The sequence below is a fragment of the Muscardinus avellanarius genome, assembly GCF_963383645.1.
Source record: "Muscardinus avellanarius genome assembly, chromosome: 11".
Classification (NCBI taxonomy): domain Eukaryota; kingdom Metazoa; phylum Chordata; class Mammalia; order Rodentia; family Gliridae; genus Muscardinus; species Muscardinus avellanarius.
In genome coordinates this window covers 101,636,794-101,660,957 of record NC_137797.1, presented here as the reverse complement: position 1 = coordinate 101,660,957, position 24,164 = coordinate 101,636,794, and the positions used below count along the sequence as shown (strand labels likewise).

At 39.0% G+C, this 24,164-nt stretch overlaps 1 protein-coding gene across 1 annotated transcript in view; it reads left to right on the top strand.

Annotated features, from left to right (window-relative positions):
- Positions 1-23,379, top strand: part of LOC308269646 (ovostatin homolog 2-like) — a gene marked incomplete at both ends in the record, with an annotated part of 50,974 nt that extends 27,595 nt beyond the window's left edge. Inside the window, 18 exons of the mRNA XM_080705011.1 lie at positions 1,784-1,886; positions 2,778-3,006; positions 3,604-3,733; positions 5,226-5,344; positions 6,005-6,056; positions 6,763-6,846; positions 7,778-7,954; positions 8,669-8,750; positions 9,873-10,029; positions 12,708-12,782; positions 14,161-14,326; positions 15,589-15,800; positions 16,713-16,922; positions 17,856-17,980; positions 20,550-20,640; positions 20,986-21,054; positions 22,511-22,613; positions 23,327-23,379. Coding sequence (XP_080561137.1) covers positions 1,784-1,886; positions 2,778-3,006; positions 3,604-3,733; positions 5,226-5,344; positions 6,005-6,056; positions 6,763-6,846; positions 7,778-7,954; positions 8,669-8,750; positions 9,873-10,029; positions 12,708-12,782; positions 14,161-14,326; positions 15,589-15,800; positions 16,713-16,922; positions 17,856-17,980; positions 20,550-20,640; positions 20,986-21,054; positions 22,511-22,613; positions 23,327-23,379 — 2,237 coding nt within the window. The remainder of the gene's footprint in view (positions 1-1,783; positions 1,887-2,777; positions 3,007-3,603; positions 3,734-5,225; positions 5,345-6,004; positions 6,057-6,762; positions 6,847-7,777; positions 7,955-8,668; positions 8,751-9,872; positions 10,030-12,707; positions 12,783-14,160; positions 14,327-15,588; positions 15,801-16,712; positions 16,923-17,855; positions 17,981-20,549; positions 20,641-20,985; positions 21,055-22,510; positions 22,614-23,326) is intronic.
- Between the last annotated feature and the right edge of the window lie 785 nt (positions 23,380-24,164).

Below are 24,164 nucleotides of genomic sequence, written 5' to 3'. Positions count from 1 at the left end.
TCCATTAAGCAGCGCAAGACATCCTAGAAATATTTTTTGGCTCTAAAGAAATAAGTAGCGTCAGATATGAGAGGAAGTTTTTTTATGGCAGTATCGTAAAAAAAAAAAAAAAACCAGAATCCAGGTGTATTCTACCTCTGAGCTACATCTCTAGCCCTATTTTTTATCCTCTATTTTGAAACAGGGTCTCACTTAATTGCATAGGGCATCACTAAGTAGCTGAGGCTGGCCACGAACCTGTGATCCTCCTGTCTCAGGAAGTTTATGTTTATTGGTAGAACACATTATCAGAAGTACATAGCAACCAGCAATATGTGCTAATGTGAAAGGACTGTCACTGTCACTAAACAATGACAGAGGAGAGTGAGGTCCCTTGTGGAGCCCTTACATCCTTATTATACATAGATCAGATATAAAAATACATAAAATATAAGTTTCAATGCCCAGATGGCCAGACAGGTGGCACCTTCTTTTTTATTCGATTCTATTCCTAGGTAGATAAAAGAGTACCACATTTGCCTAGCGCGTAATACCATTCATTTGTACAAGTTCAAATGGACCTGTGTTTAAATATAGGTTCTTTGCCCATTGGAAGGACTATAAAGGAAACACTGAGACATAATCTTAATAATATAAATATGCAGATAACTAATATAGAAATATAGTAGGGAAGTTGAGTAGAGAAATATGACCATGACAGGATGGAAATGCAGGTTGTATTACAGAGGAGAGGTCTAGGGTAGCATTCTTAAATCCCTCTGGCCTCTCATGGAGACACATGCGGTACTTGAGGTAGGCCTGATCCTGGGGATGGGTGTCATAAACTTGACTAGAGAAAACTGACAGGCCTGACAGCTTTATACAAAGATAAGTTCAGTGAGTATTCAAGAGGCCCTGAATACAGTCTAAAGTTCTGGTCAAGGGGTTGAAGTTACCTACTTGACTACCAGATTAAACCGTAGTGGGGATGCTTTATCAGGAAATATAACCTCCCTATTATTGTTGATTAAAATATACCAAAATCCAAAGTCTCTCTTTCTAATCTTTACTTTCTTCGATCACTCATTTATTCACTCAACATTTATAGAGGCCAGGAACTGAGTTGCGTGTTATAAACAGGGTAAATTAACTTGTTTTTCCAAAACTTGTAGAATTGATATGTTGGGGGGGGGCAGGGAACTTGATTCAGTTAGCAGACATTACTTTCTCTAAATCTGATGGTGGAGGAAAAAATGTCAGCTATGTGTTATTTTTGTTGCTTTGAATAAAAGTAGAGATTTGAGTATCAAAATATTGATGCCAGCCTGGTATGGTGACACACGCTTATAATCCCCGTGCTTGGAAGGCTGAGACAGGAGGATAGCAGGTTCAAAACCACCTTGGCAACTTAGTGAGCCTTTCAGCAACCTAGCGAGACCCTGTTTCGAGATAAAAAAATAAAATTGGGCTGGGGTGCAGCTTGGAGGTAGAATGCCTCTGGGTTCAATTCCTTATGCCTAAAACAGAAAAGAATAGAAAAGAAAAAATGAAAGAAAGAAAGAAAGAAGGAAAGAGAGAAAGAAAGAAAGAAAGAGTAAAAAGGAAGCAAGAAAGGAAGGAAAAGAAAGGGCAAAGAAGCTTGGGTTGCAATTTGTATTAATTATCATCAAGTTCTAGGAAAAAAATTCCTGTATTGCTTCACTCTAAGGCATATTAGACGTGTGTAGTTAAAGACTTAATTTGTAGGCACAGGTCATCAAAACTCCTACGTTTATTCTTGCTAAATAAAACATTTCTGTTTTAGCTCGTGAGTTTGCAGAGGATGTCGACTATGTAGAACAGGCTATAATAGAAAAAGTAAGAATAAACTTTCCTGAGACGTGGATATGGGACCTTGTCAGTGTCGAGTGAGTTTTAACAGTTTTTCTCTCTGATGTGTCTTTGTTTTTATTTTCCTCTTTTTTTTATTCACTGACTTTACTTCTGCGCATATAAAGCAGAATGATGGTTGTAAAACACAATACTGTGTACTTGTGCGGTTTTTTTTTTTCTTTTGTGGTACTAAGGTTCAAACCCAGGGGCATTCTACCTCCTGGTTCTACTCCAGCCCTGTTTTTTATTCTTTATTTTGAAACAGAGCCTCACGAAGTTGCAGAGGGCCTCACTAAGTAGCTGAGGCTAGCCTTGAACCTGTGATCCTCCTGTCTCAGCCTCCAAGTACTTGGATTATACAAGCGCGTGCCACCACGCCCAGCTACACTTGTACATCTTGATTACATGTTTGTTGGTCTTTTTCTCTATCAGTTTTTTTTTCAATTTTTTTCACCAAGGGTTTCTCTTCTATAAATTTCATGCAGATCTATGTGATGTTTAAAGAAATGTGACCTTCCTAAGGTTAAATGGTAAAGAAATCCAGCTCATAACATTTTTATCAATTGCCCTCTTCAAACACTAGAGCTCCTTTTTAGTTTTTTTATTTATTTATTTATTTTGTGGTACTAGGGACAGAATGCAGGGGCTTTCTACTTAGAAGCTACACCCCAGCCCTATGTTTTATTCTTTATTTTGAAACAGGGTCTCACTGAGTTGCAAAGGGCCTCACTAAGTAGCTGAGGCTGGCCACGAACCGTGATCCTCTTATCTCAGCCTCCCAAATGCTGGGATTACAAACGTGCGCCACCACACCTGGCTAGATTTTTTTTTTAACCTTCAGTTAATATATTTCTGCATGCTCTGCGCTAAATTTGGGTTCTTGGTTTAGACAAAGAATGCGCCTCACCAGTAACCTCTCCTCGCAGTTCCTCAGGGGCAGCAAATCTCTCATTCCTCATCCCGGACACCGTCACGGGATGGGAGGCAAGCGCCTTCTGTGTGCATGGCGATGCTGGATTCGGCCTTTCAGCAGCAGCCTCTCTGGAGGTCTCCCAGTCTTTCTTTGTGGAAGTCACCTCCCCCTACTCAGTGGTTCGAAATGAGCAATGTGATCTGGTCGTCAGCATCTTCAGCTACCTACAGACATGCGTAGAGGTGCGTCGCCCCCTTTCACTTGGAAACAACACTCGAAGGTTCCTTCATATCTCCCTTGGAGAGCTTCACAGTCTCCGTATTCTCAAAAGCAAAGCGACCGTGTACAGGGATTGCTAGCTCTCATGGTTCTCCAACAAGAAGGACTGCCCCACTTCACAGCCACAACTTGAATGTTGCTTCGAGAATGACGTCATAGGGACGTGCATCCTACCATGTTGATCTTCTTCTGAAAGGGGTCACTTGGTACTTTTGGTTTTACCATCTTAAAACAAAATAAAGAAAGTAGAATGCTCCCAGGAAGATAGATGGAATAAAAACATCAGTACTGAGCCAGGCCTGGTGGCACAGGCTTGTCATCCCAGTACTTGGGAGGCTGAGACAGGAGGATCACAGGTTCAGCCAGCCTCGGCTACTCAGTGAGGCCCTCTGCAACTCAGGCCTTGTTTCAGAATAAAGAATAAGCAATAGGGTGCAGCTTGGAAGGAGAATGCCCCTGGGTTCCATCCCCAGTACCCCAAAACAAATCAAAACAAAACAAAAAACTCTGAAAAACATCAGTACTTAATGTGCTTCCTTCACTGCTGATTCCGTTCTTAGATTTCTGTTCAGTTAGAAGCATCACGAGATTATGAAGCAAAGATCAACAAGTTGGAAAGCAATGACAGTGAGATCATTCAGCCTGGGGAGAGAAAAACATATGTCTGGACTCTCATCCCTAAGAAACTGGGTAAGCTTCAAGGCGTCTATGCCAGTCTCCCACGAAGTAATCAGCTTTTTTAAACCTCTATTTTCCTAAGTGTTCCAACAACAAACATAATTTTCTCCCTCAGATTTGAATTTCTCTTTTATCCATTATTTATTATTTGTTTAAAACTCTATTCGTATCATCTCATTTCTTGGTTACACTGATGCGGCAGAGAGCAAGACTGCCAAGTTTTAACGTGATTAAGACACACTCTACATGCCGATTTGGATGACCTTTCAAACACACACATTGCATCTCCAATGAAGGTCATGTGTCCATCAAGGCTGCCTAATTCTTCCACTTTTCATGTGCTTCTTCACCCACCGTTTGTACAAAATCCCTCTTACACAAGAAAATTGTTCTTCACTCACAATGAGCAATAACGGGACTGGCCGGGATCCGTAAATTTACTAAACTTATGACAGGACACCAAAAACACTGAACTCTTAGATGAGGTTCAAATCCTGGAAAGAATCTTGTCTCAATGCATGCGTCTTCTTAATTGAGAAATAGATTTAGGGGTACCTTGCTGAAGATGTAGGGAAGAGGAAATGTTAAGAAGTAATACAAGGAAAACTAGATGTGAGATGCATGATCTCATTACGAGTAGCTTTTTAAAAATGCTTCATTAAAATTTCTTTTTGGGCACGTCATACTCTTTGGATTATTTTAGCATCAAGGGTATATGCACCTGTGATCTTGATTTGTCTCCGGTTATTTTCCCTAATTGGATTTAAACTTTCTCAATTTTCATCCCATTCAAGGTCATTGAAAATCTTACCCTGGAAATTGAGGCAGGATCCTGTGTACACGTGTGTGTTTGATGATATGTAGAAGATAGAGTCTTTGGAGTGCCAAAGGCTTTCCAAAACAGAGAGGTAGAAACACAACACACTGACAAACAGGAAACCAGAACAATGTGTTGGCTGTATACATAGGCACATAGGTAATATGAAGCCTTACAAATAATTTTATGCAATCCTCCAAATTTTATACATGGGAAATGGATATCAGCTTTAATTACATAATATGATATCACAGGAAGCTAAAAACAATGGCTTCCTTGCAGGTGCTTGATTTCCAGCCAGTTCCTTGCCGGCTGTATCATATTTTATTATTTTTATTTGATCATGGGAAAATTTAGGAGTCCTAGTTATGGGATATTACCTGCCTGTATTGCCGTGTGTACCTTTCTAAACAAGGAATTGACTTAGATGGCTTCATAGAATTTTATTTTTCTTAAAATATACTAAGTTCTAATTAAACATATAGCATAAGAAATCATGGAATTGCTAAAATAAAGCATACCTCATCATCTCCAAGCAGAAGAAGCAGTGAGTTGTTTTGACCTAAAGATTAATATACTGATAGAATTTGCTTCCTCTAAATCAAGATATGGTCCACAGATTCTAATCGTTGCCCATTATGCTAGAAGCTGAGGTGAGTTTTACCTATACTGGGGAATGTTTTTCAGGTAAAGTGAATATCACTGTAATTGCTGAATCCAAGCAAAATAGTGCCTGTCCAAGTAAAGCAAAAGATGAGCAGAGTCTTAACTGGAAAGACATCGTGGTCAAAAGCTTATTGGTGGAGGTCTGTACATACTGAACTACCAGCCTCTTTCTAAGAGTTTAAATGTTAAAAGATACTATTCTTGAAAAGACCAGGCTAATTGACTGAAGTTATTTTTGACACAGAACATACCATTCTACTTAAATGAAAACAACACAAAATTCATCCTTTCTAAAATTCACCTTAGCCAGGAAAGTAAAACTTGGAACAAGACGATTTTTTTTTCACTTGCTGTATACTTATAATTCTTTCTCTCTTTTTAAACTGATGCTCAAATCCAAGAGACAAATCTACTTGTCCGTGTTCCTGAGCAGTTCCCATTATCCTGGGCAAAAATGGATACTTGTCAGGGTAATATAGCCTCACCACATGGCATGTCCCTCCTCTGCAAAAGACTTTCGATTTCTCTACTGGAGATGTTGGACAGGACCAGAGAAGCTGAGACTGTCATTCAGTAGCACAAGGTTTTCCTTCTCTCGTTTTATGGGAACACAGAGCTGAAGAGGGTGCTGGGAATGTACGGTAACTTCCAGGTGTGAATGGACGGAAACAGTGAATGGATATTCTCAGAACAAACCTATGCTAGCCATGCCTAAAAGAACTAATGTTTATTTGCTTTTTCTTCCTGGAAAGATGATACAAATTCCTTGTTTTGTGATTGTTTTTGCTTACTTTTGACAGCCTGAAGGTATTGAAAAAGAAGTGACCCAGAGTTTCCTGATCTGTACAAAAGGTAAGAGAATTTTTCAATGTGGTCAATTAGTCCTAAAGAAAAAAATTATTAATAGAGTAAGTTTCTTGTGCAATTTTCACAAACAAAACATATATTAATGAAGTCCGTTTTTTCTTTTTGGTTCACCTATGACGTTTTTTCTTTTTTGCCTCATCTTTTTCCCAGCTTGTAAATACTTCGCTTCTCTAACAAAATTGTCACACAATGTTAGTCAACGAGAAATCGGGATTATGTTCAAAGAGCACATAATATAATTTCGCTTTGTGTTCTTAAGATCAAATAATCTAAGATATATCACTGACTCTCAATCCTCTGATATATGGCTATCAGGACTATAATTTTACCTGGTTAATGGTGACCTGATTTTAATTTTTGATCAGTCTTCAAGCTGTACCTTTGGTGTATGCTGTTTTATATTATCATAGACAACAGTTATTAAAATATTTTTCATACACAACTAGTTTAGACACCAAACTGATGGAGAATGGGAGCTACTAGTTAACACACAGATTTATATGCAATTTCTGATGGCATTGCTAATTCTGAGCTATGTCGAATCCTCGATTTCCTTTTTTCTAACAAGCAATTTGTAAAATAGAAAATAAGCAATGGAATCCACTTTCTAGTATGTTTATTCCTGAAATCTGTTGCTATTATTTATGAAAGGACGTCTTCACATTATTGTTGGCAAATATTTTCCTTTCAGATACCAACGTCTCTCAGCAGATAGATTTGGACTTGTCAAATGATGTCATAGAAGGATCAGCCAGAGGCTTTTTCACTGTTGTGGGTAAACTGATTTAAGTTTTGTTTGGTAATGATTTGAAAATTTTGGTTAGGTATTTTTTTTAATAGAAAAGCATTCCTAAACTATGAAACGGAAAGATTTTTTTTAAGCTACCAATTGGTGGAAGTCATTAATCGGCTCATCTTTTTGTTTCTGTATGGGATCTGAAGGGATTATAGTACTATTTCCAAACCTGATGTCATCAGGAAACACCAGTCCTGGAAAAGGATGGCAGGTGCTCAAAAATAAAAGGTCCTAGTGTAACCGACTAGCCTGAAATACCAAATCCATCTCCTAGAGAATCCAGATACACTTGTCTTGTCACAGACACTGGAAATTTCCTCATGAGAGGGAGAAATCTATTTTGTAAAAGGCAGATTGCCTTGTCTATCACAAACCCCCTTGGGAAAGAGACAGGTTCTCCTTCATAGGATCCGTTTCTCCTTCATAGGGTCCGTTTCTCACAAACAAACAAGCAAACGAACACACTCTCCTAACGTCCCCTTCTTTCTGGCAATAAGGTTTTCATAAATATGTTTCTTCCCCCCACCCTTGAATTCCACTCTTCACGTCTATCTACCTAGGAAACTTTCCTTGTTTATATATATATATATATATATTTTTTTTTTTGGTGGTGGTACTGGGGTTCCTGGACACCCTTCTACCTCTGGGCTATATATATATAGATATATAGATATATAAAATATATATTTTTTTATTTGGAAACAGGGTCTCTTAAGCCAGCGAGGCTGGCTTCAAACCTGCGTGATCCTCCTTTCTCCACCTCTCTCAAGTGTCGGGATTACAAGCGTGCGCCACCACGCCCAGCTCGTTTTCATATTTTAGACTCAAAATTCTTCCTAGGTCCACCCTGCCCTTTGTGTCTATGGTGACATTGAGAAGCTACGTGACTTTCTGCTTTTCCTGTTTTTAGGGGACATTCTAGGAGTTGCAATGCAGAATTTGGAGAATCTTCTCCAAATGCCCTACGGATGGGGAGAACAGAACATCGCCCTTCTAGCTTCTGATACGTATGTCCTCGACTACCTGAAGTCTACTGAGCAATTGACAGAGGAACTTAAGTCTAAGGCGTTCTCTCTCTTAGCTAATGGTGAGATGCTTAAGTAATTCTGCCGCAATAAATGAGATCCACTCTGAATAGCATGGCGATGTCATTACATTAGTCATATGCAGTAGTCTGATACTCTGAGTCCTATGTTATTTTTTACTTCAAAAATCCAGGTGCCACTTAGCTTCATAGTTTAGAAGTGTAGAGTTATAAATTATGAACTTCATTATTTTAATGCCTGAAATTTTATCAGGCTCTCTCATGGTATTGTAGTTGTCGTTGCTAATGATGGCTATAAGGATTCATTTTTCAGCTCCTGGATTTGTTGACCCCGTTGAGCTTCATAGTATCAGAGTGCTAAGATTTGTATGTAGAAAGAGGGCGTACAATCCTTGCATAATGTGATATTAAGGAGAAATTCAGGAACATTATGTCTTCTAAACCTTTTTAAAAAGGTAATACTGACCCCAATAAAATAACCTTAAGGAAAAGGTATTAAGTAGTAAGCACCAACAATGAGCCAGTTATTAAGCCAAGCATACTCCTATGTAAGCTTATTTGTCAACAAAACCTTTCAATGTAGAAATTACTTTTTCTCTATTACGGATAGAGGACCTGACTTTCAGAGATTAAAATTGGAAATGATCATCCTAGTAATTTTGGTTTGACATCAAAACTCAAATCTTGTACTAGACTCTTCTTTTTCTTCTAACTTGGTTAGGTTAAAGACTAATTTCCTACTATGTTGTATTTTAGGTTATCAGAAGCAGTTGTCATTCAAAAACTCTGATGGTTCATATAGTTTGCTTTGGCAGTGGAATAAGAAAGGAAACCTACGGTGAGAAATAAAAATTTTATTTTCAATAGCAAACACAGGAATAATATAAACAGAGTTGGAAAAGATGTGAGGAAGGATTGAACTCACTGGATTGTCCACCAAAACGGACTTCAAAAGGAATTTACAGAGAAGAGTCAGATAAAAACCAAAAGATTAGATTATTCATTTTTTAGAGCAGGAAGAAATGCCAGGGATTAAACTTAGAAGAATTCTACCTCATAGAACCTCCTATACCTAGAATCCATTTTTTAAATTTTATTTTGAAACAGGGTCTCTCCAAATTGCTAAGGCTTGAATCTGCAATTCTTTCTTCTCAGCCTCCCAAGTACTGAGATCACAGAAAAACAACACTGCACCCAACTAAGATTTGATCACTCTAATGTGAAAATACAGTCTCATGTGATTTGTACAACTCACACGTTTAATGATGAATCTCTGTACTCCATCAACGATGGAGTTATATACCTCATTCTACACTTTTTAGAGTTCCCTATAGATTCAGGAAAGTGAAGCTAGAAGTCCTCCAAACATCTGATTTCACAGGTCGGCCTACATGTATATGTAATCTCATGGGCTATATAGCAATTCCTTGGATGCAAATAGGCTAAAAACGATCTATTCTAATTAGTATTTATTCATAAGATTTTACTGACCTTAAAGAAAATGCCACAATCAGTCAAGACTGGTCATGACTGGAGTCATTATTGGAGAATATCTGGAGAGTCTTCTCCAAAAGCCCTGTGGATGCAGAGAGATTATTGCCCTTCTAGCTTCTGATATTTGGTCCTTGATTACGTGAAATCATCCATGACCCGAAGGAGAAAACAGTGATGAACCTGTTGGGTAGCTGACTGGTCATTTTGTGTGTATGTGGGTGGTACTAGGGATTGAAACCAGGGACATTCTACCTGAAAACTATACCCCCAGCTCTATTTCATTTTTATTTGTAAATAGGGTCTTACTAAGTTGATGAGAGTCTCACTATTTGCTGAGGCCATCCTTAAACCTGTGATCCTCCCGTCTCAGACTTCCAAGTACTGAGATCAGAAGTGCACGCCACCACCAAGTCCGGCTGCTCATCATTTTTTAATCTAACTTTTGCTTGGGGAATCTGCATTGCAGGCTCAGTGCCCTTACTTTCAAGACCTTGGAGAGAATGAAGGAGTATGTATTCATTGATGAAACAGTTCAACAGCAGACCTTGATATGGCTTTCAAGCAAACAGGAAATAAATGGCTGCTTTAAAAATGATGACAAGCCTCTCAGGAATGCTGGGGAGGTGAGGTGCTAAGAGACTGGGACATTTCTAGTCCCTCTGCATTATCTTCCTTACCTCTCCCCGGTCATCTGGAACATAATATTTCCTGTGAACTGTCTGCCTTCTCAGCCTGCGGCTGTCACAGGCCTGCGTTCTGGTCCACAGCATCGTTCCCATGGCCTGTGTGTTTATCCTTAGCCTGGACACACACCTCGCCAATCCTGTAGCCTCAGACCCAGTCTTTCGCAGTCAGTTCTTCGCAGTAAGTAGACTAAAAATAGAAAAGAAAAGAAAAAAAAAAAAGACAAGAACTGAGAGAGAAAAAAAACATCTAGAAACCCCGGGCCAGACATTCTATTAAAGAACCCTGAGTGTGTGCGAAGTGCAGATTTAGGCCAGAAAGTTCCAGGGAGATTATGTTTCACCAAAGCAAGGCTTCCAAAACCTTCTCAAGGAAGTGCACACTGACCAGGATTGCCCTAGACCGCCATGTCAACCAGGTCAATTGTATACTTAGCAGGACTCACATTATTTTTCCCATTTATATTCAGGCAAATCACTAGTCATTCTCTCTTCCTTCTGATTTCCAAGATAGCTGTCTTCCTCGACCCCATCCTCTGTATCCTCTCTCCCTCTAAACTTTTGACTTCCCCCTCTAACGTGTCCTGTTGTGATATTTCAGCGTGTCCTGATGTCCCCTAAAATAATATAATGGCTTTGCTTCTGAATCCTTCACAATGACCTCTCCTACTCTTGGTTCCTGGTCTATGATCCTAATCCACTGAAAAATATGAATGAATGGAATTCCTGATGGAATTTAATTTTGATGCAGCTTGTTTTTACATTGCTTTACTCCTATGTAATTGAGAGCGAGGGGAGGTCTTTAAGTTATTCCAAACTTATTCTTCACAAGGGGAGAATCCCAACGGAGAAGAGCACACGTTCCTATGTAAAAAAGTCAAAGATGTTTCAGAGTTCTCTTCTAAAACACCTTGCCCGCATCTTTCATATCTGTGCACATCTCTCTGGCCGTTGCTTCCACGTACCCGATCTTACGCAGTCCTTCCTCCGTGCAGTGCGGTTGGCCCTCTGTATCCACAAGACCCACAGCATGGATCCACCCAACCCCTGATGAAAATATTCAAAGAGGAGGGGAGGTCTACCTATACCACACAGACCATTTTCCCCTCGACATTATTTTCTAGTCAACATAGTTTAAGATTAACATAGCATTCACATCTTACTAGGGATTATGGGTATTCTAGAGATGATCTGAATTAGACTCATGGATTTTGGTATCTACAGGGGGTCCCGGAACCAGTCCCTCGTGGGTATCTAGGGGTGACTCGTGTGGTGTGTGTGTGTGTGTGTGTGTGTGTGTGTGTGTGTGTGTGCACGAGCTGTCATTTGCACCTTGAAAACTTAGCTCTTTGGCAATACTTCTTTCCTGAGGAAAGGAGAGATTTCCTTTGGCTTAACTAGATAAAGTGAGAGCTCTGTCTCACATCAGTGGATCCCACACACCAGGAAGAGCGCATGCTACATTCATCAGAGGTCCCAGAGCCTCTGTTAAAATCATTTTTCCATTTGAATCCTCATTTCTTACATTGCATTCTCTTGTATGTAGATACTGGCTTGTTTCATATTTAAATTTCTCAGGGGACTTGTATGCCAAATTTGCAAACCACATGATTTATATATTTAAAAAAAATTTTTTTTGTGGTACTGGGGTTCCTGGAAACCCTTCTCTGGGCTACACTCCCAGACCTATTTTTTATATTTTTATTTGGAAACAGGGTCTCTTAAACAAGTGAGGGACTTCGAACCTGCGCGATCTTCCTGTCTCTGCCTCCCAAGTGCGGGGATTACAAGCGTGCACCACCACACCCAGCTATATATATATATATTTTTTAATTTTACACTGTAAAACTCTATGAGACCTGACTACTGTGCCCTCCAAGGGTAAGTGTGCAAGCATCTTCAGGAAGTTTACTAACCGCCTTCTGTTCCATCCTTTCACTTATTCTTTCTTTACTTTTTTCAAATTAACACCAACAGTCCAATGAGTCATACAGATTGTTTGAGAAACAGTCTTAAAGCCAGGTCACCTAAGTGTGATTGTGATATATCAGTAAATATACTTAAAATTAATTGCTATGTTTTATTTAACCAGTACATTGGATCGTAATGGATTCTTGTTAGCATGCCTCAATTAGCCAATTTGAAAAACAACACATAGCCGGGCATGGTGGCGCACACTTGTAATCCCAGCATTCCGGAGGCTGAGACCAGAGGATCGCGGTTCGCAGACAACCTCAGCTACTTAGTGAGGCCCTCTGCAACTTTGTGAGACCTCGTTTCAAAATAAGGAATAAAAAATAGGGCGGGGGTATAGCTTGGAGGTCAAATGCCTCAGGGTTCTATCTCCAGACCCACAAAAAAAAAAAAAAAAAGAAAGAAAAGAAAAGAAAAACAACACATGGTTTCCTGGTCAGTGTTAGAGCATGTACTAGCATGCATGAGTCCCTGGGATTAATTCTCAACACTAAAAAATATCCCCAAATGACACACGTCGGATGATCTTATGAGCAAAGGTACTTGCTCTGGCATTTCTCTCTTACCTAGTTTCACTTCAAGAACAGCTGCTGTTGTTTTGTGCTCTATTGTCCTGTGCAGTGACTCACTGTTCCTGTTTTCAGAGCGGAGGTGAAGAGGACATTGTACTCACTGCGTATATTGTGGGGACGTTTCTTGAAGCTGGAGTCAGTTCCACGGTACGGAGCCTCACCGCTGTCTACTGTCAGTCATCTGAAGAGCCTCTAGATTAAGTGGACCCTCAATTAAATAGACTCTGGATTCACACTGATTTGGAATTCTGAGGCTGAAGGAAACATCAAGGGAATGTTAATGCCTTACCATCATTACATAGATGCTGTTTAATTTTTTTTTATTCATAGATACCCTTAATGAACATTATTGGGGCTTTCTCTAGGGAGAATATACTTACACACACACACTCAAAATTTTCAGGCAATTGCAGGTATATACGTGGCTTCTGAAGTTCAGCCATTAATTTAAGATGAAGATCCTTTGCCCCAAGTGAAGCCATAGCCTGAATTTTCTACTTACTCATAAGCGATCATTTGGTAAATATTTTCAGCCTAAATATGGTTCATCATGGCTGCCTCCCAATCCACAGTTCAGATTATCAAATTCCAAAATCTCTTCTGAAACTAAGGTGCTAGGAATTTTCAGGGTCACTGGTATGACTTAAATATCTTCAGAAGAGTGAATCCTCTACTTGCAGTGTTAAAGTGAAATACTTTAGTTTTAAAAATAAATTTGCATAAACTGTGCTTGGTGATACGCACTCCTAATCCCAGTACTTGGGAGGCTGAGACAGGAGAATCTGGGTTCACAGCCAGCCTCAGCTACTTACGCCCTCTGCAACTAAGACCCGGTTTAAAAACAAAGAATCAAAAATAGGGCTGGGGTATAACTTGGAGGTAGAATTCCCCTGGGTTTAATCACCAGTACCTCAAAATAATTAATTAATTAATTAATTAAATAAATAGTGTGTTTTGCCACATAAAAAATTTATAATTGATATATTATTTATATATACCTGTATATATATTTTATACAAATGTAAAAACTGCCACTTTCTGACCATTTAAAATTTATTCTTACATATTAATAATGATATTCAATATTAATAATAATATTCAAATTTTATTTCAACAATATTTTTAAAGTATAATATATTTGAGTATATATGAATAGGTTCCCATGTAAAATATAATTTAAGGATAGATTACATACAACATGAACAACAATTAGTTGAAATAAGGACCACCCTTAGCTGGGTATGGTGGTACATGCCTGTAATTCCAGTGCGTGGGAGGCTGAGACAAAAGGATTGCAGGTTCAAGGACAGCCTCAGGAATTAGTGAGATTCGCATCAACCTAGGGAGACCCTGTTTCAAAATAAAAATAAAATAGGTCAGGGGATGTAGCTTGGGGTAGAATATCCCTGGATTCAGTTCCTAGTTCTACACAATAAAAGACAAGGGGAACAATAATTAGTTGAAATATTAGGCAAGCTTATAAAATGTTCAGGCATCATTTTAAAATACGTTTTTTCCTCCCTAGTTCCCTGCTCTAAGAAATGGGCTCTTTTGCCTGGAGGAGGCATATGAAAGGGGTGTCGCTACTAGCTATACGCAGGCCATTCTAGCTTATGTTTTTGCGTTAGCTGGACGAGAAGAGCAAGTGCAGTCCTTACTCCAGACCCTGGACAGATCTGCTACAAAAATAGGTAAGTTTTATTGGTCTCAAAGTCAACATGATGGAACCTTCCAAGCAAACCTCCCAGAACCCTCTCTCCACCTCTGTTGCTATTTTCCTTAAAAATTGCATCAGTGACCCTTTATCTTTAAAGAATCCTATATATATTAAACTCCCCGCCTTCTCTTTTCTACTTTCTTCTCAGAGGGGTGAAGTAACTAAAATCAAGTACACAGACCCTGCCACATATACCTACTTGTGAAACTTGATCACGTCCCACGTTGACCTCAGGAAGTGGCCATGGGGAAGGGCTGTACTCATTCCCTAGGTCTGCTGTAACAAAACGACCCAGGACAAGTGACTAGGAGAGTAAAAATGTATTTTCCCACAGTTCTGAAGAAGAGAAGTGTGAGATCAAGGACTTTGCAAGTGTCATTTCTTTGCTTGTAGATGGACATCTTTTGTTTTCACATGTTATTGACTCTGTATGCAAATCTCTAGTGTCCCTTTGGTATATCTAAATTCTAAATTTTCTGTTTCTCTCTCCTCTCTATCTATCTATCTGTCTTTGGGGGGGGGTGGTAATGGGTACTAAACCCAGGGCATTCTACCTCTGAGCTGTACCTCCAGCATGATTTTTTATTCTTTATCTTGAAACAGGGTCTCACTAAGTTGCAGAGGGCCTCACTAAGTAGCTGAAGCTGGCCATGAACCGCGATCCTCCTGACTCAGCCTCCCAAATACTGGGATTAAAAGTGTCAACTACCATGTCCTGCTTAAATTTTCTCTTCTTAGAAGGACCATCAGGTTGGATTCTATCACATACTAATAGACTTTTTTTAACATTGTCATTTATTTAAAGACCCATGTCTCTTAATACAGCCACACTGTGAGGTCCCAGAGTTAAGGCTGCAGTATGATTTTTCCCCCCAGTTCTGGGAATGGAACCCAGGGGCATTCTACCTCCAAGCTGCACTCCCAGCCCTATTTCTTTTTTTATCCTTTATTTTGAAACAGGGTCTCACTGAGTTGCAAAGGGGCTCACTAAGTAGTGTCTGAGGCTAGCTGCAAACCACAATCCTGTCTCAGCCTCCCAAATGCTGGGATTACAAGCGTGCACTGCCACCACACTCGGCCTGCAGTTTATGATTTTAAGAGACCTCTCTGAACCCACAGCAGAAACCAAGAATGGAAATTACATTCTCTTATGTATAACTTTATCAGGGCTTGTTATAAGGAAGATGTCAAAATTCGTCTTATAGGGACTATGTGAAAATTCTTTCTTTTTCTCAGATAACATGATATATTGGGAAAGAGAAAAGAAACCTGAGACCGAAGAGTTTCCATCCTTTATTCCCTGGGTGTTTTCTGATGAGACTGAGAAGACTTGCTATGTGCTACTGGCTGTCATCTCCCAGCCAACCCAGGACCTCGCCTATGCTAGTAAGATTGTGCAGTGGCTTTCCCGGCAGATGAACTCCCACGGGAGCTTCCCGTCACCCCAGGTAACTGTCCTGGCCTGACAGTAATAACGTGCAGTGGAGGATACTCTATGATAAGCTGGATAGCAAAAAGAACTGCCTCCTGGGATGAAGGATATTTCATATTATAAATCCTATTTTATTTAGTCAGCAGTTATTTATGGGACAGTTATTATGCCTTAAGCACCCTAGTAGGAATTCTCTACATTCACAGAAATAAAGTGAGGACCCCTTTTCAAGGAATTCATGCCTATGTATGTTTCCATTTACACAGTAAAAATAGAATGTAAGGGTAGAAGATATTTCTGTCTGAAGTATCAGAATTTTGGTACATCCAATATCTAATGACCCCATGATGAAACTACATCAACCTAGAAGAAAGATTTTCTCTAATTTTATGCTCTACACATTTGAAAAAGCAGATGATAATAGGAAGGTTAGTATAGTAACTTGAAAAACAATGGCCTTATTCTTTCCTTAACAGAGAAAAAATGAAACGCAATAAGATGCCATTTCATTTATACAAGGAAAATGCTCAGGTGTTCATTTTAGTTTCTTGTAAAACCTTAGGTTAATGAATATCCAAAGATCTTTTCCCATTTCTTTTTTCTTTGAAGTAGACATAAGAGATACCATGAAGTCACCAAATTATATAACACTTTAACTTTTAGAAAAGATTTGGTACCATTTCCAACAGTTGAAATTATATTTCATGAAATAGTTTAAGGAACTAAAATTAAATTAAGATTTGTTCAAGAAAATTAAGTGGTGGTAACCATTTGCACAAGTAAATCTGTTTTTCTGTTGTTTGGGTCTCAGTATTCTGCTGACCTGTTTTAGGAATATTCCTATGGATCCATTAAAAGTTTATGGTTAAATTATGGTCAATACTGCATCATAACAGAGCTTGGATCATTGCTTGTTCTATTTGTGCAGGACACTACAGTTTGTCTTCTTGCCATAACCAGCTACATGAAACTAACCTTCTCTAAAGATCAAAACACCGTCACCCTTAGAAGTGAGGAATCCAGTGAGATTTTCCACATTAACAGTGATAACCGCCTACTAGTCCAACGTTCAGAGCTAAGGAAAGTAAAAGGACAGTACACAGTAGATGTGGAAGGAAAAGGTTGCACCTTTGTCCAGGTAATAGACATCAGCCTGAGAGGAAGATGGATATTTGCCAGGAAAAATCTCAGATTGTTCTGTTACATATGAAGTGTTATTTTGCTATTTTGTATTGTTCTGTGATTACCTTTACTCTTCCTCTCATTTATGTTTTCTAATCCATAGCAGAAAATACAAATTATTTTTTGAAGAGGTTCTCTCTTAAGCCAGGCATAGCAGCGCACGCTTGTAATCCCAGCATTTGGGAGGCTGAGACAGGAGGATCACAGTTTGTGGACAGCCTCAGCTACTTAGTGAGGCCCTTTGCAACTCAGTGAGACCCTGTTTAAAAATAAATAAGGATGGAGGTGTCGCTCGGAGGTAGAATGCCCCTGGGTCCAATCCCTAGTACACAAAAGAAAAAAAAGAGGTCTCTCTCTCTCTCTCTCTCTCTCTCTCTCTCTCTCTCTCTCTCTCTCTCTCTCTCTGTCGGTCTCTCTCTCTCTCTCTCTCTCTCTCTCTATCTCTCTCTCTCTCTTCTTTTCCTTTTTTATTTTGTACTAGAGATTGATCCTAGGGGAATTCTACCTCTGAGCTACACCCTTAGCTCTATTTTATTTTTTTATGTGGTGACAGGGTCTTGCTGAGTTTCTGAGGGTTTCACTGAATTGCTGAAGCCATCTCTAAACCTGTGATCCTCCTGTCTAAGCCCCCCAAGTAATAGAATTTCAGGTGTATGCCATGCCCAGGTACTTACTCTTAAGTATAGCTGGCTAATAGAAGTTTCTTCAGGAATATTGAGGAATATTGGAAATTATTCTATCTTCATTAAAGATTCTGTGTCTGATGAAAACAATACCTGACTCTCTGACGATAAAGCTGTAACTTGCATAAATAATGAAAATAGAGAAATAATAAGTTCTCAATTCCTACTACAGGATAAGTTCTGTTTTAATTTGTTATTATTCCTAGGCCACCCTCAGGTATAATTTGCCTCTGCCTAAGAATGCATCTGGATTTTCCCTTTCCTTGGAAATTGTAAAGAATAACTCCTCAGACATATTCCAGAGTAATTTTGATCTCACGGTGACCCTCAAGTAAGTGTTATATTTTGATACCAGCTCCCAGGTTAGAGAAATGATAGTATATCAAAAATAATTATTTTAATATAGAGTAAAATAAAGTATGATATAAAATGTAAATTATGGTAACTATGATGAGTAAATATGTTGGTGGTGATATTTCTGTAGTTACTTCACACTGTCTGTATAAACACCACAATTCAATACATCTTTAGCTAAATCAGAGTTAAGATTATGCAGGTATAATTTGAAAGAGCAAGGCATGGTGTTACACACTTGTAATCCCAGCACTCAGGAGGCTGAGACAGGAGGATCATGGTTCAGCTACTTAGTGAGGCCCTTTGCAACTCAGTGAGACCCTGTTTCAAAATAAGGAATAGGACTGGAGGTATAGCTGGGAGGTAGAATGTCTCCAAAAGGAAAGAAGAAAGAAAGAAAGAAAGAAAGAAAGAAAGAAAGAAAGAAAGAAAGAAAGAAAGAAAGAAAGAAAGAAAGAAAAGAAATGAAAGCTAGCTAGCTTTGGCCACATGGTTATTCCAGCAATACTTTCTGTCTTGGTCAACATGTTCACTGTCATAATCCAAAATAACTGACCACACAACTTAGAAAAAGAAAGACTCATTTGCTCACAGTTTTTGGAGATTCAGAGGATCTGTTTATGTCAGAATCCATTTATGTCAGGAGCTCAGGGCGGGGCACCAGAATGCAGGGAGGGGCAGAGCACAAGGACTCTGCTCTCATATCACAGAGATGGGATGCAGAAAAGAAAGCAAGGAGAGGAGATAACTGTATATAATTCCCAAAGCCACACCCCCAGGGATCTCTCCATAGCAACCATGCTCCGCTTCCAATATTGCTACCTCATTTCTGTGAGCGCTAGGCAGACATTCTAAATCCAAGTCGTTATATGCCCCTGGCCCTAGACCTCACAGCCCTCTCACGATGCAAGAGGCATTGACTCCACCTCTAAAAGTGCCATAATCTTAATAGTTTCAGCATCACTCAGAAGCCCAAAGTCTCCCCCAAGACTTAAGGCAAACTCTTGGATATGAGCCCCTGTAAAAACCAAAAGCAAGTTACATACATCCAGTTTAAAATGGCATGGAGTAAACATTTGCATTCCAAAAGAGAGAAATAGGGCCCTGTAGTAGAAAGCCCGCAAATATTTACTTCATACCTGCATAAAGCAAAATTTTATATTTTTACCTTTTCGGATAGAAAAACTAAATAATCATCTTGAACCCAAATATGATGTACAGATGCTAAAGGGTTTTAGCCTAAGTTAATGCATAGGATAAAATTAGATTTATTTTTAGGATTTCTAAATCAAAATCTCACCAATACCAAAGCTAAGAACTAAATACACGGTGGCACTCTTAACTCTGTGTCCATGCTAGAGACAGGAACAGGACCTAGAAAATGTCTTGGAGACATGTCTAATCGACATTCTGTCAACAAGTTGTCTTCTTTTAAGTTTATTTTCTATTCTCTTTGTTTGTTTATATACTTATTTATTGGTAGTAGAAATGGAACCCACGGGCATTCTACCTCTGAGCTACACCCTCAACCTTTTTTTATTATTATTATTTTGAAATAAGACCCTAAGCTGCTGAAAGTCTCCCTAAATTGCTGAGACTGGCGCCAGATCTGCAATCCTCATGTCTCAGCTTCCCAAGTACTAAGATGCCTGGCTCATACTGCCCTTTAAGCAAAGATCTTCTCTACATGTTGTTTCAATTTGAGGCTAACATGAGTTTATATAATATAAATGCATGCATAGCTCTGTTGATAAATTCTAACTTGGGGCCTCCGGTAAACTTAAAAGCAGTTTGGGGAAGTCCGGGCGTGGTGGCGCACGCTTGTAATCCCCGCGCTTGGGAGGCGGAGACAGGAGGATCGCGCTGGTTAGGAGCCAGCCTCGCTGGCTTAAGAGACCCTGTTTCCAAATTTTAAAAAATATAAAATAGGTCTGGGAGTGTAGCCCGGAGATAGAAGGGCTTCCAGGAACCCCAGTACCACAAAAATAAATAAATAAATAAATAAATAAATAAATAAATAAGTAAATAAATGCAGTTTGGGAAGACTTTAGGTCTAGAAACGTTTTGTCTGCTGCATCTCATGCTAGTCTGGGCCATCTCGTCGTCTGGTGTCAGTCTCATTGTACCTCTTCTGAATGGGAGAGGATGACTTTCACTTTTGCCTGTTCCCCAATCTTTTTGCAGTACTGGGGATGGAACCCAGGGGCATTTTACCTCCAAGCTACACATCCAGCCCTATTTTTTATTCTTTATTTTTTCAAAACAGGGTCTCACTGAATTGCAAAGAGCCTCAATAAGTAGCTGAGGCTGTCCGTGAACGGCGATCCTCCAGTCTCAGCCTCCCTAATGCTGGGATTACAAGCATGCGCCACCACCACACCCAGCTTGTTCCCTCTTCTTTTGACCAGTTAGTGTTCATCCACCTGCCATCCTTCCTATGAGATAAGTCACTTTTCTGATTTGATGTCTAAACTAGTGTGTGTGTGTGTGTGTGTGTGTGTGTGTGTGTGCGTGTGTGTGTGTGTATGTGTGTGTTTTAATTTAAGATATACTGGGATTCACAATGACTCCAGTATGGTCCTTTTGGATGTAAAGATGCTCTCAGGATTTACTCCGATCATGTCATCCATTCAGGAGGTAAGCAATCAAAATGCAGTCTTTCGGCACAGAGAAATTGATAGCGTAGATAAAATAAACAATTGCTTAGCAAGCAAAACTATTGAATTCTTCCTTTAAATATACTTACTTCTTTAGACTACATGTTTGTGTTTTGCTCTACTATAGAGATGATATTTTTGTTCTGTAGCAATTCACGGTCACTATTTCCTATGATTCACGATCTATCTCTTTATTTGGTTTCTATGCGTAAAACATCTAAAAAATAGAACTTGACTAAATATAAAACATGAGCATTCTGCTCTGTAGTGCTACTCTCTTGCATTCTAATATCTACTCCCCATCTTCCCTGCCCTGTTTTGAAAGCTTGAGAACAGTGGCCGAGTGAGAAAGACCGAAGTAAAGAGCGACCATGTCCTCTTCTACATGGAAAAAGTAAGTTTGGCAATAATTTTTTTTCAAGTGTCGTCTTTGTAATCTTCCAAAAGGTAATTAGATAGCTCTATTCCTTATAGACAGATGTAATAGAATTTACATGGGAAACTAAAAAACACGGGATACTAAAGATAATCAGAACTCTGTCCCACCAATCATCTTCTCCTTATCTCTAAACTTATTTCCTACATGCTTCAGTTGCCTAACTAGACAGTTTTCAAATTCAGAAACATCATCTCCTCATTTTTTATTTTTCACAATATCTAACACAGTATGATTAAAATGTAAATGTATTTTTGTAGTTTGACTTTAACTCCAACAAAGGCTGGAGTAATTTTTTAATCGATTGAAAGTGTATATACTTAAGGTATACAGTGTGATATTTTGATATATGCATATGCATAGTTGGCTGATCATTATCATTAATCTCTGTAACATACCCACCTCTTCATAGTATTACCTTTATATGCGACTAAAACACTTAAGATCTCTCCTTTCAGCAAATTTCAATTATACCATAGAATATTACTGACTATAGACATCATACTATATGTTAGATTTTTATAACTAAGTTATTCTCCACAATTGAAACTCTGTGCACTTGGCCATCTTCCCATTTTCTCTCCTCTGTCAACTACTGTTCTGCTCAATGCACCTATTAATTTCAGTTTTTATATTCCATTGCTGTGTAAAATTATATAATAATTGTGTGTGTGTGTTATTTCATTTAGCATGATTCCTCCATCCACCTTATCACAAATTGAAGAATTCCATTCCTTTTTCAGGTTTCATAATTAACTATTGTGTATCTACACCACAGTTACTTTATCGATTCACCTGTTGACACTCAGGTTTTTCCATATCTTGAAAATTATGAACAGTAATGCAATGACCGTGGCAGGCCATGTGTCTCTTCAAGATAATCTAATTTCCTTTGGATACACACTCAGAAATGCCATTGCTGAAGGCCGGTCATGGTGGCGCACGCTTGTAATCCCAGCATTTGGGAGGCTGAGACAGGAGGATCAGTTCATGGACAGCCTCAGCCACATACTGAGGCCCTTTGAAACTCAGTGAGACCCTATTTCCAAATAAAGAATAAAAAATAGGGTTGAAGGTGTAGCTCCCAAGGTAGAATACCCCTGGGTTCCATCCCCGGCACCACACACACACAAAAAATTGCTAAATCATATAGTAGTTCTGCTCACTACAACTCACATGGATATCTACGTTCCGCTAACATTTTCAACTAAATACCTCGCACCTCAATCTAAGCAAAGGCACTTATACTTGTACACCCCTTAGTGTTAGCTAACTCATTGTTTTTGCTATTATATAAGACAGGGGTCATTCTAGAGCTCTTTAATTGGGGAGATCATGTACTCCCAGAGATCATTTTCTCAGTGATTTTCTTTTCAGCTCTGCTCTGATGCATGTGTAACTGGTGTCATTACAGGTTTCTGGTGCAGCGCACAGTTTCACATTTTCTGTTGAGCAAAGCAACCTGGTGTCCAACATTCAGCCAGCCCCAGTCGTGGTCCACAGTTACTCTGAGAAAGGTAGGCAAATATTAACAATGCTGGAAGCTCTTGTGCATGAAGCCATGTCTAACGTGTGTTGAGATGCTAAGTTATTTAAAATCATCCTCTGTCTTCAAGGACTGAACAGTAGATGGTATTACTTTGTATGCGGATTATTTTAACGCCATGATATATCTTCATGGAAATACCTGACTGGACCACTTTCCAGCTACTAAAGCTTTTCAACACTTAGAATCTTTGTGACACAATGTGAAAAGATTTCCCCTTTCCTGGACATGCAAACCACACTGCACTTCTGAGTTCTCCTTGTTGTTGGCGTTGCTGTTAATGCCAAGACTTTCCATTCCGTGCTGCCTCTATGACTTTAAGAGGAGCGAACCACATTCTGAAAGGCTATAGGAAAATCTGCACAGAGTATGACAGTAGCCAATAGGTTACAGAGACCAAAAGACATTTCCCTGGGAGGTTTGTGCTGTTAGTTCCTTGTTGATGTCATATGAAGTTTGTCAAAGGGTATTTGAATTCTGCCTCTGTCTTTTACTAATTGAATGCACTTCATTGAGTGGCTTAAATTTTTGGAGAATATTTCTAGATTTGTAACGTAGGGGAGTGATTGTGTTCATTGATAAATTATTGGAAAGACTGAATCTAACGTGTTTGTGTTGTCTGACACGGTCTGGCTTTAGACCATTGGTGATTGAATAAGCGTGGCTGTTGCCTTTATTTTTCAGATGAATATGCCTTCGGTTCTTACAACATTGAGAACACTTCCGACTCTCAGTGAGACCAAAAAAAAAAAAAAAACCCAGGTAAAGGTAAGGACATTACCTACAGAATAAACCTTGAAAGCTTGCCTAGTAAGAAAATTAAAATATACAGACGGAACAAATGAATGAAGCCAAGAGAAGTCTCTAGTATTTAAAAAAGTTTGCGTAGCTGTGTGCACTATAGTATGATTCTGATAGTCATTAAAATTTTATTAATTTCTTTAAAATAGCTTTAAGGGGTTCATAGTTCTATGTGTGCTTTGTAAAATATATTTTGTTGGAATATTATAATTATGCATCATAATAAGTTTCCGAGTGACAAAAACATACATGCACAAAGCACTTGGCGTGCTTTCTTCTGAATTTCACCCCGCTTGTTTTAAATGTTTTTTGTTTTAAACGTTGGAAAGGCATTTAAAATGTACATATATTCATACACATCTATGTAAATGTTATATGTATATATTTGTGTACATACTTATGTATATGTTTTTATACTCATCCCTACACACACACACACACACACACACACACACACACACACACACACGTTTATTACTTAAACTATGTTTTAAATCTTAGGTGGAAAACATTTTCTTTGAACAACTCCTCATCTGTATCAAACGTGAGACAGAACCACGAGCCTCCTCGCATCCTGATCAGCCTGCAATCAGCTATGACGTCTTGTCACATTTTACTTCTTCACTGACCCATTAAGGGCTTCCATTTCACATCTGAGTTCATGATTTCCTGTCTTCCCAATATTCGTGCCCAATTTTCATTCTAAAATACTGAGGCCTGT